The 14,430-nt window shown below is 44.0% G+C and overlaps 1 protein-coding gene across 2 annotated transcripts in view; it reads left to right on the top strand.

Moving 5' to 3' along the window:
• CCNY (cyclin Y) overlaps positions 1–14,430 on the top strand; it is a 213,668-nt gene that overhangs the window by 144,515 nt on the left and 54,723 nt on the right. For both annotated transcript variants that reach the window (XM_004425203.3, XM_087420617.1), the window contains exon 2: positions 4,205–4,279. In XM_004425203.3, coding sequence (XP_004425260.1) covers positions 4,205–4,279 — 75 coding nt within the window. The remainder of the gene's footprint in view (positions 1–4,204; positions 4,280–14,430) is intronic.

Raw genomic sequence — 14,430 nt, 5'->3', positions numbered from 1 at the left:
GAACCCCGGGCCGCCGCAGCGGAGCGCGCGCACTTAACCGCTTTCGCCACCGGGCCGGCCCCTGCAGTCTCTAATTTTAAGCTTAATATTCCATGAATTTCTTGCTTTCAATTCTTGCTGTTCAGAAACATCGCTGAGCGGCCCTGAGACCCCCACCCTCGCCCGAGTGTGTTCCGACTCTGCATGCGTGTGAGGTGCCTGTCCCGCCTCTGCGGCGTGGGCTTCTTCCCTGTAGGGCTGAGGTGGCAGTCTCTCACACTTGACTTCAGAGCGCAGGTCTGACAGATGCGGCAGGTTTGTTTTGCTTGGTGTGTGAGAATGCTGCCTTCTCCCATTTTTTGTTTCCCCAAAAGTTGGAGCTCCCTTGCCAAAGCACATATTGTAACTGTGGTATCTCTCTTCAAGGTCTGGGGCTGCTCTCTTAAACTTGAGTTGTAGGAAGCACCCGGCAGTTCCTTGTACCTTTGTGCTCTGCCGCTGTGCGTATTTGGATCAGTACTAGGTAAGCAGATTCTGTGGCTGGCCCGCCTTCGCGCTAGGGGTGACTCAGAGACATCTGTCCTTCAGACTTGTCCTGTGCAGAGTTAGCCCGTCGGCTTGCACCTGCCGTAGAGTTATATTATTTTGCACTCTACGGTTATGGGTTAGGATTGGAGAAGATGCACCCAGCATATTGTTAAGTGCTTTTTTCTGTTTCCTGGCAGCTCGTGAAAATGTTACCCCTTATATATATATAGACATCTGAGCATGTTTTCAAGTAAAAATTCGCTGATGACCTTGGTTTTCCTCAGCAGCACTGCATATCCTTGTGTCCAGAGCAAAGAATTCCTTGATTTTCCTTTATGTGGAAACTTCCTGGTTATCTCTGTCCGGGGTCTTCACCCTAAAACTTAAGTTCTAGGGAGAACTTGAGAAAGATTGCTTTGTGAACCCAGCTTTAGGAGCTTCTGGATTTTCCTCTGCATCAGTCTTTGCCTCCTTCAGTTCCACTTTCAGGTTTCAGTCCTTCTAGGGCGTTCAGGATTTGAGGCGAGGCCTGGTCCTGCAGGGATAGTGGGAAAAGCTCTGGACTTGGGAGTTCCTGCTGGAGACCAGAGTTCTGGTCCAAGTTCTGTTATCACCCAGCTAGACATGTACTCTCTCGGCCTCACTCTCCTCACCCATGAGTGTCACGTCAAACCCTGGTCTTGAAGGCCCCTCTGAACTCTTTGTGACTTGCTCTGTGTCAGTGAACTGCGTGGAGATGATACCTGGACTCTCACCCATGCAGGACGCCACCTGTGACATGAGCGAGCATTCGGGTCAGACCTAGAATCATGAGTTGGCTGTAAAGGACACATGATGATCTTTTCCTCGTGTCACACTTGTAGGGAGAGTGTGACATGTGATTCCTGCTCCTTGGGTTCCACATGGAAGATGGAGCAGTTATCCTCCCCTTCCCTCGTGCCCTGTTAGACCAGGAAGTGTGTAGTGTAGACACACTAGTGTAGTGGGACAGGGCACCTCTGCTTAGGGGTCCCTCTGCGCCGAGCACTTTCGTCAAGAGTTCCTTCAGGAAGTGGACAGCGCTGGTGGGGAGGCTCATCATGGTGACTGCGTGTGAGCCTCCTCTGACTTCCGAGAGGGGGTCTGACCCCCACAGCAAGAGGGCTCCCGGGCCTCACCCGGGAACACCAGCACGTGCCTGTCCAGCTACCCAGCCCACCTGGAGGATAATAAAGGCTCAAATCGTTTTCACAAGTTGTTTTTAAAGATGTGTTTTAAATTACAAAAGTTAAAAAAGCAAATTAACAAAAATATGCTCAATGCAGGAAACTTAAAACACAGAAAAGCAAAAAAAAAAATTACTCGCTTACAATATTCCTAGGTAACCAAATATTGGTGTATATTTCTAAAATGTTTTCTGTGCCTATGCATATTTTCCGCCCAAAGTGATATCATGCTGCTTTCTTCACCTAATGACATATGATATACCTATTTCCATGTGAATAAAATATTCTTCGCATGGTTTTTACTGGTGGCATAGCATCGCACCATCTAGATGTACTGGTATTTACTAAAACAAACGCCCTGTTATTGGAAGCCATCTCTCAGAATCCGTGACGTTCCTATTCTCAGCAAGTTTGAGGGCTTGTAAACATTATAGCACAGAATCCTAATCTCAGGTAGTCAGGGGTTGTCTTCCAAGACATTCTTGGACCTAAAAGCAGAATCTCAATTCCTTAAGAAACGGCAGTCTCGTGTTATTTTGGCTCCACTGTTGGCTTCAAACAGAAAAGCTTTACACATCTTGCTTGTGGTGTTCTACAAACCCCTACTGATAATTTTAATAATATAGCAGGTCTTAAAAAAAACTGCCTGGTCGAGGAGTCCGAGTTGGATTTTAAGGGAACAGAGAAGGAAGTTGAAGCGCTGACATGGCCGAGGCTAGGGGATTGAGTTTGTGGTGTTGCCCCTAGGTGTGAGCACATTGTATTTCAATTGATGCTTTTCTATGGGGACCATGGGTTAAGGTTTTTCGAAGTTAACCATATCCATCATGGCTGGGATTACATACTTGCCCTCATTTTTTATATGCTGAAGTCCTCCAAAAAAAAAAAATTACTTAGTAGAACATTTGTTATTTACCTTTTTTATAACAAGGTCCTAGTTGAGCAGGAAAACCCTTCATAAAACTCCCTCACCAGGAAATTTCTGGCCTAACTTTATCTAGTTCAAATAGAAGCAAGTTTGAAGAATTGTCTCTTTTGCTTCTCTTTCTCCTTCCTTAATGCCTTCAGCTGGGAAACTACTATATATAACTTTAATAGTTGTCACAGAAGAAGGACCAGCTAACTGAAACAGCATTTAAGATTGAATAGGCGTTTCTTGAATCCAGCAGCCAGTGAAAAGTCAGGAGCTGTAGTCCAGTGAGCCATTGGCTGAGGTAGGAGAAATGGCCTCGCTTCACAGGTTGGCTGAGGATGAGTCTCTGTGGATAAGTGACTGTGTGTTGCCTCCAGTGTATATGTGAGCATCCTTGTTTTTTCTTTCTTTCTTCTCTGACTTGATTAGCTATTAAAGCTAAGGATAGATACCATTGGTTTTTATTGGTGTTGACTAGGTTTCTTTGGAAATTTATTAAAATAATTGAATTCAAAATAGTTTTCATCCTGATGCTGGAAGCTGACTTGAAGACCATTGTGACTTTCCAATAATATTGGTCTTCTCTCTTCCCTTCCCGAACCTAATTTTTTTGTTTTGTTTAACCATTCTTTCCCTATGGAATCAATTTTTTTTAACTGGAGAAACTCTTTCCTGATGGGATTCTGAGTTGTCTGTACCTTACTGACACGCCTCTCCCTTGGAGCCTGTGCCAGGGCAGGGATTACAGCTCGGGACGCCCGCAGGGGAGGGAGGGGAGAGTGAGGAGCTACCCTGACAGAGACAGGGAAGTGTGGGGGACGCTGGGACAGAGTCTTAGTCCCACCTGCAGGGGTTGGTGGGTGCAACGCTCTGGCTGGCTGTGACCTTCATGGGGGCCTGGTGTGGCCAAATGATCTGATTGCTCAAGAGAAGCTGGAAATATGGGTGTTTTTCTTTGTGGTATGTGTTTGAAATATAAAAATCATTATATGTGGGCTCAAATTTAAAAAAAAAAAGGAAAGAAAATGCATGGATCAAAGAAAACACATCCAGTGGCCCAGATTATGCCCACAGATGGCCAATTTGCAGCCTTTGCTCTAAGAATAGATTTTGCCTTTTCAGAAAATAATAATCTTAATTAAGCAGAGTATGTGCATGAGAATTCAGCCAAACAGCTGAGACAGCCTATTTTAATCACCTATAACAGGGAAATCCACTCACTTAACTGTGGGATTCAGATGAGTCAGTGGCAGCACATAACTCTCCTTAGCTACATGTTAGAACTCTGTCCTCCTATTTTGTAGTATCCTGCGTGCAGAGCAAGGTTTTAAAAAGAAAATGGAGTTTTAGGCTAATAGATCTCCAGCCAGGTGGCTAATTTTTATGTATGACTTTTTCAGATTTCTAAATAGCAGTGTTCTCAATTGAACCTAAAAGAACTATTAACACAGTAACTGTGGGGTTTTGCCAGAATCCTTAAATGTGTTAGCAATTTAAGGTTGAAAAAATTGAAGCTTAATCTTGATTCCCCTTAGTTATCAGATGGATACTGATGTATTTTCTTTTGCTTTCTTTAAAGATTTGAACATGGAATTCAATCCTTCAGACCATCCTCGGGCCAGCACAATATTCCTCAGTAAATCTCAGACAGACGGTAGGTTACTAATTTATTTATGTTTCTTTAAAAAAAAAAAATGCTCATGTTGGTAGCTATCGTGAGTCTTATTTTCTACTAGATGTGATTCTCAGAGTAACACTAGAATCCCCTTCAGTGACCCCCAAGTATATTGCTGATGGTGGTTCTTGGAGTTTCTTTCTTTTGTAGTAAGTTATGTTTTTGGAATTTCCTATTTGAAGCAACTCTCCTCATTTTGCCGGTCAGCTGGATTATTTCTCCGTACATGCTGGAGCAGTAGTTTCTACCCTGAGAGTCAGAAATTTTCCTTTAAGAATTGAGATTTGCATAAATTCTCAAAAGATCAGAAGTATTTGTTTTTTTAGACAGTGTGTAAAAGAAAGCAAAATATAATCCTTAAATAAAAGCACTATTATCCCTATTGTGTCATTTCAGAGCTGAATTGAACCTGTGCACTTGGGGTAGTCATTTCCTTTTTGCCAAACTTCTAATCACCGGTTCATTCTGCAGTCTTTGTAATTTGTCCTGGTTGTGTGTGGAATTTCTCCTAGGAGTTTGCTCTCTTTTTAGCCCCTGGCTGGTCTCGCTGTTCCCTGGTCTTGGGCTACAAAAGAGAGATGAAACTTGTACAATACAGTGAACAGGGGTCTTATTACTTGGATTCCTGTAGAAAAGTGTACCAGGAGAAACTTGTTAAATGACGATGTAGTAACCACAGTGTTGTAGTCCACAGCTGGAGTCTTGCGTGATTCTGTCCCTGACTCTTTTGGCAAATTGCTAAGCTCTAGTTGAGAGAAGATCCTAAACTGGCTAGAAAGTAATCAGACATATTTAAGATAGTAAGTTCGTTCGTCAGAACTGATAACTGCTCAGTAATGGTTAGGTACCAGTTTTCACCTGTTAGAATGCTGATGTGATGTTAAGCAGGCCACTGACTTGATTGGAAAGAATTTGGTGCATTTATTAAAAAAATCAGTCTTTCCAAGAGTAAGAATAAGTCATTGTAGGCATCAAATACTTGTGAAGTAAATTTTGAATGTGTTGGGTAAAAAAACCGACAAAAACCATTTTTTTCTGGCCTGGTAAAGTGGGAAGCCATTGGGTGGTAGGATATTGCAAGGGAAGGAAAGTGGTGGTGGTGGTGGGGGATGGGGCTTTGGGACAATGAAAAATGAGAATCAAAAGCAATTTTTTGCACTTAATGACTGTCCTGTGAACACAAGTTACAAGGTCGGCATACTTTCAGGTTTGGTTCTTGCTTCCTGTGAATTCAGCCTCAGACCAACATCACTCAGAAAATGTTCTCACAAGATTCGCATGAAATTGCATTAGGGCCTCTAAGTAGATGACACAGACCTTGATGGTCATGGTGAAAGGAAACTCAATGATTGTCTGACCTAATGGAGGGATTGCTCCAGAAATGAGTTAGGGAGGTGTATTTTTCCCCTTCACCTTTACTCCAGATCTCATTCCCCCTTCCTCTTCTGGAAGATCAGGGTGCCAATTACTCTGACCCTTCTGTTTATTGCTTCAGTTTCTCCTTAAATGCTGGGTCTTTCCATTCAGCATGTAAACATACTTGAATCTCATGGGTTAAAAACAAGAAAAGGAAAAATAACTAACACCCTCTCCCGTAGGTGCTCCTCTCTACTACTCTGTTCAGTGAAAGCTTCCATACCGTCTCTACTTCTCCCCATTCACTCTTCCATGGAAGCTTCCTCCCCCACCACCATTCCATGGAGTGTGCTAGGAAGGTGGCCAAGGCCATTTTGCCTCCTCGGTTAGCTCTTGACCTCTCATGTGGTTCTTGCTGCCTTTGACAATTCTTTGCTCCTTAAAACTCTTTCTCTTTTGGCTTCCTATCTTCAAACAGGCCAATTTGCTGAAAAGAAGTCCATCTAATGAACAATTTTCTTTATAAATAATTAAAAGAAATAGGTTTAAAAATAGATAAATTTGGTAACTTCAGTGAATTGATTATCAGGGAATTGTCTATTTGGGGAATTGGTCCTGAGAAATCCTCCCTTTCTTTAAGGTCCTTCTCAGACATCTGAATCATCTGAACTTCCTCTCCATTCGTCCCTTTAATGTTAGTATTTTCTAGGGTTCTATGCTTTATCCTCATATCTTTTTGTCTTCACACAGTTCCTCATGGCTTCCATGCCAACTGTAATATCTAGCCAGATTTTTCTTCACAGTGTTCAAAACCTGTATATCCACCTGCCTGCTGGACACCTTGACGATGAAGGCTGTAGGTTCCTCTAACTTAGCCTGTCCCAAACAGAACGTGGTAACTGCAGTTAACCTCCTGCATTTTCTACCCTGCCTAGGTGCCCATGCCAGGGAAGGCCTTGAATTGGCCCAGACTCTTTCCTCCTCCCAGTTCCCACGGGCTGGCACTGACTGGCGCTGGTGCTGGAGCTGGCTGACTGGCTCTCAGGAGCTGATGGGGCACATGTCTGCCCCGCTCCAAGGGCAGTGTGACACCGTGGTGGGAGCTTGAAGTAGCCATGATGGGAGTTTTTACACCATGGAAATTGGTAAATGCTACAAATCAGGACATTCTTTTCTTTCTTCTTTTTTTTTTTAAGGCAGCTGCTAAACATTTATCAGCACACCATTGCATCCAGGTAGTCAGAGATGTGTTAATTTTTACCTCTGAAATACCCCTTGAATCTGACTGCTCTTTCCCATTCCCATGCTGCCACCTAGTTCAGACTCATACTTGCTCCCTTGGATTACTGTAGCAGCCTCTGGGCTGGCCTTTGACCTTATCCCTTCCCAGTGCTCTGTCTGTCTATACTGTTGATAGGTGAAGAGACTTTCTGTAAATCACGTCTGATCGTGTCACTTGCTTACTTAAACTTTTGTGTGTGTGTGTGAGGAAGACTAGCCCTGAGCTAACATCTGTTGCCAATCCTCCTCTTTTTGGTGAGGAAGAGTGGCCCTGGGCTAACATCCGTGCGCGTCTTCCTCTACTTTATATGGGACGCCTGCCACAGCATGGCTTGATAAGCTGTGTGTAGGTCCACGCCCAGGATGCGAACCTGTGAACCCTGGGCCGCCAAAGCAGAGCGCACGAAGTTAACCACTGTGCCACTGGGCCAGCCCCTAAACTTTTTTTTTTGGTGAGGAAGATTGTCCCTGTGCTAACATCTAGTCCCATCTTCCTCTATTTTGTATGTGGGACGCCTGCCACAGTGTGGCTTGATGAGTGGTGTGTAGGTCTGTGCCCAGGATCTGAACCTGCGAACCCCAGGCCACCCAAGTGGGGCATGCAAACTTAACCACTACACCACCGGGCCGTCCCCTTAAACCTTTTTTTCTTTTGGTGAGGAAGATTGGCCCTGAGCTAGCATCTGTTGCCATTCTTCCTCTCTTTTTGCTGAGGAAGATGGGCATCTGTGCCAGTCTGCCTCTGTTTTATGTGTGGGACATCACCACAGCATGGCTTGATGAGCAGCATGTTGGTCTGCACCTGGGATTCGAACCTGTGAACCCTGGGCCGCCAAAGTAGAGCACAGGAACTTAACCACTATACTACTGTACCCTTAAACTTTTTTAATAGCTTCCCAGTTGCCTTGGAATTAAATTCCAAATGCCTTAGCAAGATGTACAAGGCCCTTTGTGATCTACCCGCTGCCTGCCTTCCCAGCCTGCTTTCTTCTTTTATACCTCTTTGCTTCAGCCACCCTGAATCGCTTGGGTTCCTCCAATGTGCCATTTGCCCTGATGTTCCTTTGCATTTACTTGGATTTCCCCTTCCATCTTCCACACAGCTCGTTTCTTCAGTCTTCCAGGCTCATTTCTGCTATCACATCCTCCTTGAGGGTGTGCTTGAGCCCTCAGGTGAGGTTAAGTGGGCCTTGGGTGAGCTCCCGCGGTAGCTGTGAGTGCTTTCTTCACAGTCTGAACCACTGAGGGGCGTTTAAAACTATTTCCTTGTCGGTGTCGGCAATGAGAGGGAGAGGAACGTGTGATATTGGATCTGAGTACTCTCTCTGCCTTGCTCTGCCCGGTACAGAGGATGTGTTCAACCTAGACGGTTCCAAGAAGGAAAATGACAAGGCCAGGAAACATTCTTAATTCAATTGTGATCATTCTTCACTTGGATAAACTTACATTTCCATTGCAAGACCCCCACACTTCTAAGAGTACTAGAACAGTTCAAAATTGTGGCTCCTACCTACCCCTGTTTTTTAATTGGAGGAAATGTTGTAGTGTGAGATAAGACCCACAGCACCTTTTAGATTCCTTTCTTTTGGATCTGGTGTTCTCTTTTTTTCTTCAGATTGACGTACTCCTTCACTAGTTTAGGGATGGGTTTGTGGGTAGGAGGCCATTGTTGGGGTGATGACAGTTATGTTAGGGCAACTACTGCCTGGGACCACAGCCATGTGCTCTCGCGCCTTCGCAGCTCTCTGCTTTCCAGACCCCGCACCCTCTTTCCTTACCCAGCACTCGATGGTCTGACTAACCAGCTCTCTCTGCCATGCTCCCTATCTGCCAACTGTTCGTTATTCTGAGTTAGAGCATACCTGCATTAAGTCATCAGGAATTTCTTGACTGTTAAATTCCTTTTCCCTCGGGTAGCAAAGAGATTTAGGCTGGACTTGGAAACTTTCCCTCAGTGTTCAAAAGGAGACTGGGAACCTGACCATAACAGAATGAGAGTGGAGTGCCTCCCCCGGCTGGCTGAAGGTAGGGGTATTCTGTGAAAGCCAGGCTGACTGCTCTCTCCCTCCTTTCTTCACACAAATGGGATGTCATGCAGAACTTGGTATGAGAGCCCTTCCACACAGAAGGGACCAAGGGCTCCTCAGGGGGCCGGGCAGGGGGTGGTTAGTTCTCTTGGCCTGCCCTGGCTTTCATGCTCTCATTTTTACTTATGGAGGAGAATTGTAGTTTCTACTGTCTTTTCGTTTTCTATCCTATTCTTTTTTTTTTTTTTAAATTTTTTTTTTTTTTAAAGATTTTATTTATTCAGTTTTTTCCCCCCAAAGCCCCAGTAGATAGTTGTATGTCATAGGTTCACATCCTTCTAGTTGCTGTACGTGGGACTCGGCCTCACGTTGGACGGAGAAGTGGTGCCTCGGGGCGCTCCCGGGATCCGAACCCGGGCCGCCAGCATCAGAGCGCGCGCACTTAACCACCAAGCCACGGAGCCGGCCCTATCCTATTCTAATTCATTGTTTCAAAGACATGAGAGCCTACTCTTAAGTATTAGGAGAAAGCGGCCAAACTGCTTTGGCCACATCTTTTTTGTTTTAAATAGTGTGGTTTTTAGAAGTTCTTTGCCTTAAAAAAGAATTTGGACAAAAATAAAAAACCTGTGTGTGTGTGTGTGTAATCTGTGTTTCTCGAAGTTCCTTGAAATAATTAAAGGAATAAAAACTTCTTGTCCCTTGAGTGACTTGAAGCCAAAGTAGAAACATTAAAATTCAGAAATAAAAATAGGAGCCGTGGTTTTCTTTGCACATTCTTTCAGAAATACTGAAATTGAAAATGTTTTGTGGCCTTCCCTTGTTTGGGGTCATGTTTCTGTTCCTGGACAGTGTTGAACTCCTGTGTCATGAGAGGACCGGCCTTTCTGTTCCCTTTTATCTGGCACTTAGAAGTGGTGACCCCTGTGCCCTGTCGGGAGCTCTTCATGAGCGGTCCCATGCCCTTCCTGTCATCACTCGCCTGCATTTCCCCGTCTCTCGATCACCTTCCGGTGGCTGTGTCCTAGGAGGCCCCTTTCTCCAGCTCTCTGTCAGTCACCCTGTGTCTGTCCTGGCTTATCCAGTTCCACAGGGAATGCTTCCACAGTTAGATGTGAAAGAATCCACAGGAGCCCGAAGCTCTTACACCAGTGATTGTCGTACTTTTTTTTCCTTTGTTTACATGCCATGGAAAATAATTTTGAAAAACTGTGAACTCCCTTAAACATTTTTATGTTGATTGTAAAAATTTTTATGCTAGCAAAGATGTAATTGCCGATGTATTGTAAACATTGATATTTTAAAATAAAACTATCCGTCTCTTAAAAAGTGTTTGAAATAAAATCTTAGTACCATAGTGATTTGATAAACAGTCATTTAAAAATGGACGAATGTGCTCTTTCTTAGCAGTCTTCTTTCCCATCATCTTTTTTCATCCTGAACTTGTATTTCCATGCCATTTAATCCATAGAATTTTATCCTATGTAATGTATTTTGATTTCTAAAAGTCATTTATCACACTATCATACTTCTCTTCTATGAAAATATGGACCTAAATTTAATTTTTATTTCTTATAAGTCTCTAAATGTTAAAAATAAGTTCTGGATTGAGGTGTCATAATTATCCTTAGCCCTCACTTGATCAAAACAACACAAACGTATTAAAATTTTAATGAATAATTATTAAACAGAAAAGTGAATTTTTGGAAAAACCTTTCCTCCTGAGATGCTTCTGTGGATGAATATTATTTATTACTGGAATGAGGCGCTAGTCATTTTCAAGTCCTTTGTTTTTATAGATATAAGTGCTGAGGAACTTTGTTCACCTGTGTAAGTAGATGGGGATAGAAGGAGTTTTGTTGTAGTAATGTCACTAAATTCTCATCTGATTTATATATAAAGAAATCTCCAAGGGATTTATCATCTGAAATAATTCCCAGTAATCAGCTACAGATCAATCTTGTTCTCCTTCCATTTTGTTGACAGTAAGGGCTTGGCATCTACTTGATTCCCAGAAGAGTTTCTCCCCCATTCACAGGAGCTGTCCACTTCTGCCGTGTCTGAGAAGTATACCAAAAAGGCTTTACCAGACACGAAAATGACTTTGAATTACATCTGCTGTTCTTTTCATTTGGTGTCACCTGGTTTAACCGGATACACTCAGGAGCCTTGGGAAAATAAGCGTATACTTCATTTGAGACCCCTCCCCTGACTCCTGTGACCCATTGCAGTCTGCACACCCTCTGAAGAAGCCGCGATCTTCATCGTGTTGTTACGGTTTTGCACATCTTGCCTGTGTGTACATCTCTATGCCATGTACGGGGAGGACCTCAAATAGAATGTTGAATGAAGGATCCCCACCTGCCCTTTTCCTCTGAACAAATGTTTTAGCTTTTCTTTTGCTTTAAATTTATTGAAATATTACATGTCCTTCGTATGACCTTGTTGGCAAAGCTAGGCATCACTGTCAAACGAGCCAGTCTTACTTTCTGTCAGAAAAGGTCGGATTTCATTTTTTTCCAATTCATGTAATGTGTTAGTGCACATGCCGTGATGGTGATCGCTGTTCTGATCATGGTGACTGGCCAGGCGGGTATGATGAAGCCTGGACCTTGCCACCAGCCTGCTGCTGCACCTTCCTGCTCGTCCTGTGCTTTCCTTGCTCTGCTCCCTGAGCGTCTCCCTTGAAGCCTGTGTTTGAGGGAGTCTAACCACTGAAGAGACACTGTCCTAGAGGAAACTATCCTCGCTGTGTGAGATCTGCAGATGCAGAACCAGAAGTCCTCCCCGTGCCCCTATAGAGATGTCCATGTGCCGCTGCAGCTCGTGGAACCTGGATTAAAGGCGGCTGCCTCAACCCCAGAGTCAGCTCGTGCCTCTGGTGTCTGGGGATCTTTCCTGCCAGGTTGGTGCATGTCCAGGGTGGGTTGGTGTGCCTTTCTTTGTGAAGAGGGAGAAGTAGTTGTGAAGGAGGAGGTGGGGGGCGAACCCCTGCTTCACGCCTGAGCCATCCTCAAGACCGATTTGGACACCTGGTCTCAAGACTGCTGCTGTAGTCCTGCCCGGACTTATCCTTTGACAAGATCATTTCAGGGAAAGAATTACAAAGACTAGTATTGCCTTACCTTATCTTTCCCCTCTAGTCTGGGGGAGTAGATGCCAAGAAGTATCAGAGGTTGAGAGTAATGGAAGGTCAGTCCGTAGGGTTGGGCTGTCTGTGATGGTCTCAGGCTGTGGGCAGCCCCAGCTTGCAGGGAACTTTGAATCTCATCTAAAAAACGAAATGACAACCTCGCCACCGTGTGCCAGAATAGACCTCTGTGGGCCGACTAGTTGTAGGTTAACTGTGATGAATACAATCATAAACATCTAGAAACGATATAAGTGACTGTTGATCTCAGGATGGGGAAGGAAGCATGTAAGTTTATAACAGCAATGGAAGAAGTCACCTAACGAAACTTGGGTCAAAATGCATCCTAAAAATTAAATTATGAAATGAGAAAAATATTATAATACATATGAAAAAGGATCAATACCTTCATGTATTAAAGAATTGTTCTACAACCAGTGAACGTGCTAACACACCAACAGAAAAATGGGCAGTATTTCTGTAGGCGTGTGTGTGCACATGCATATTTGCACGTTTATACATAAATGTCTTAGTTTGTACAAATGCACGTAACACATCTGTGTAAGTATGCATGGAGAAAAGACTTTCTTTGAGAGGATACACACCGAAATATTAGTAGTGGTTATCTCTGGGTTGTTGGATTATGTATTTTCTCCTGATGTTTCTCTGTATTTTCCAAATTTAAATTTTTATTTTTATTAGTATTTTCTTCTTTACACTGCTCTGTATTTTCCAATTTTCTACAGTAAGCATGCATTCCTTCTATAATCAGAAAAAATTTTTAGAGAAATCCACTTTATCTAGGTTTCTGTGCTTCTGAGGGAGTCTCTTGGCCCTAGGTGTTCTCCAGGGTGGGCAGACAGCGTGTAAAGTGAGTTGGCAGTGTGTTAGATGGACACGTGGTCTTCGAATGGTTTTCTCCTTATGCGCTTACCTACTTCTGCTCCTCTTCTCTCCCCTGGAGTTTTCTGCCCTCCACCACTGGTCTGCCCTAGACATCTTTGAAATTTTTCTTATCTTTGCATTTTTGTTTCATCTGCCTTTCTTCTTTAGATTTCACTTTGAATGTGCAGAATGTCCTGTTCCTCTGTGCTGAGTTTAGGAATCAGTGCAGGTCCAGGACAATTCAGAGTAGGCCAGAGTTCTGGAGAAACTGCCCTCCTGCTGTGCAGAGATGCACCTTGTGGGGAAATGACCTCATCAGGATGCCCAGTGCAGGGCCCGTGAGCGTGGGTCAGTGTTCCCAGCATGGTGCAATCTGTGTCTAGGTGTTGGTGCTCATGACTTACCTCCTGTCAGGCTGTGAGCTCAGCAAAGCGGAACCTCCGAGTTTCTGCCTCCATGCTGTGCTCCTCACAGGGGCTCATACAGTTGTGTTTTGAATTAAGTGAATGACTAAATTCACTGAATTATTGAAAATGGTGGGGATTGTATGGTAATCTCAAACTTATTGTAAGAAAAATTAATATTGAACTTTTGATTGTTCAAAGCCTGATCTTTGCTGCCCACAGGAAACAAGAAAGGAAAATAAAACCCTTTCTTTTGAACCAGATTTTGTGGTTTACATTGGTTCTCCTATCTCAGCGATCAGTTTTACATTTCAAAACAAAATTCTGTAATTCTTGACCTTCCTGTTGAGGCCTCCCACTTGTGTGGCCTGCCAGTCCTTAACAGCCAGAGGAATTAATAAGCTAAGGAGCTTCTCTTTGTGATATAGCTGAGCTCTGTTCATACCAGAACCTGACTGTCTGTTGTCCAGTGGAGCTCACTGCATGCGGATTCCAGGCACAGTGATGCTGGGCTTGGAGGGAGGGTAGTGCAGAGGGAGGGCCTGAGGAACCCGGCAAACCGCCTCCTGCCAGCCCCTTCCAGTCCCTCTTGTCGGCCTCTGTGGGCTGCTTCCTCACTGTCGAAGGAAGGATGTTGGATTACATATTTCAAGACCTCTTCAGTCCTAACGTCCTATGGCTAATTACTGGTGGCTGACACTTGACATTGGAGGGTCTGTTTTAGAAATGGAGCAGGGGAAACCAAGGTAATTTTTTTAATGCCTGTCTGCAAAAGAGGTTAGCTGAAATTGCATTTAGATTATTAACAAATTCTTAATAATTAGGTACTAGGTTTTTTTCAGAAAGTTGTATTTTTAAGAGTAAAGAAATTTGGGGGCCAGCCCGGTGGCATAGTGGTTAAGTTTGTGTGCTCTGCTTTGGCGGCTCAGGGTTCGCAGGTTCAGATCCCGGGTGTGGACCTACGCACCGCTTATCAAGCCAGGCTGTGGCAGGTGTCCCACATATAAAGTGGAGGAAGATGGGCACGCATGTTAGCCCAGGGCCAGT

Source organism: Ceratotherium simum, chromosome 32 (genome assembly GCF_057802395.1).
Source record: "Ceratotherium simum simum isolate JZ-2026a chromosome 32, ASM5780239v1, whole genome shotgun sequence".
NCBI classification, from domain to species: domain Eukaryota; kingdom Metazoa; phylum Chordata; class Mammalia; order Perissodactyla; family Rhinocerotidae; genus Ceratotherium; species Ceratotherium simum.
This window is presented reverse-complemented; position numbering and strand designations above follow the sequence as displayed.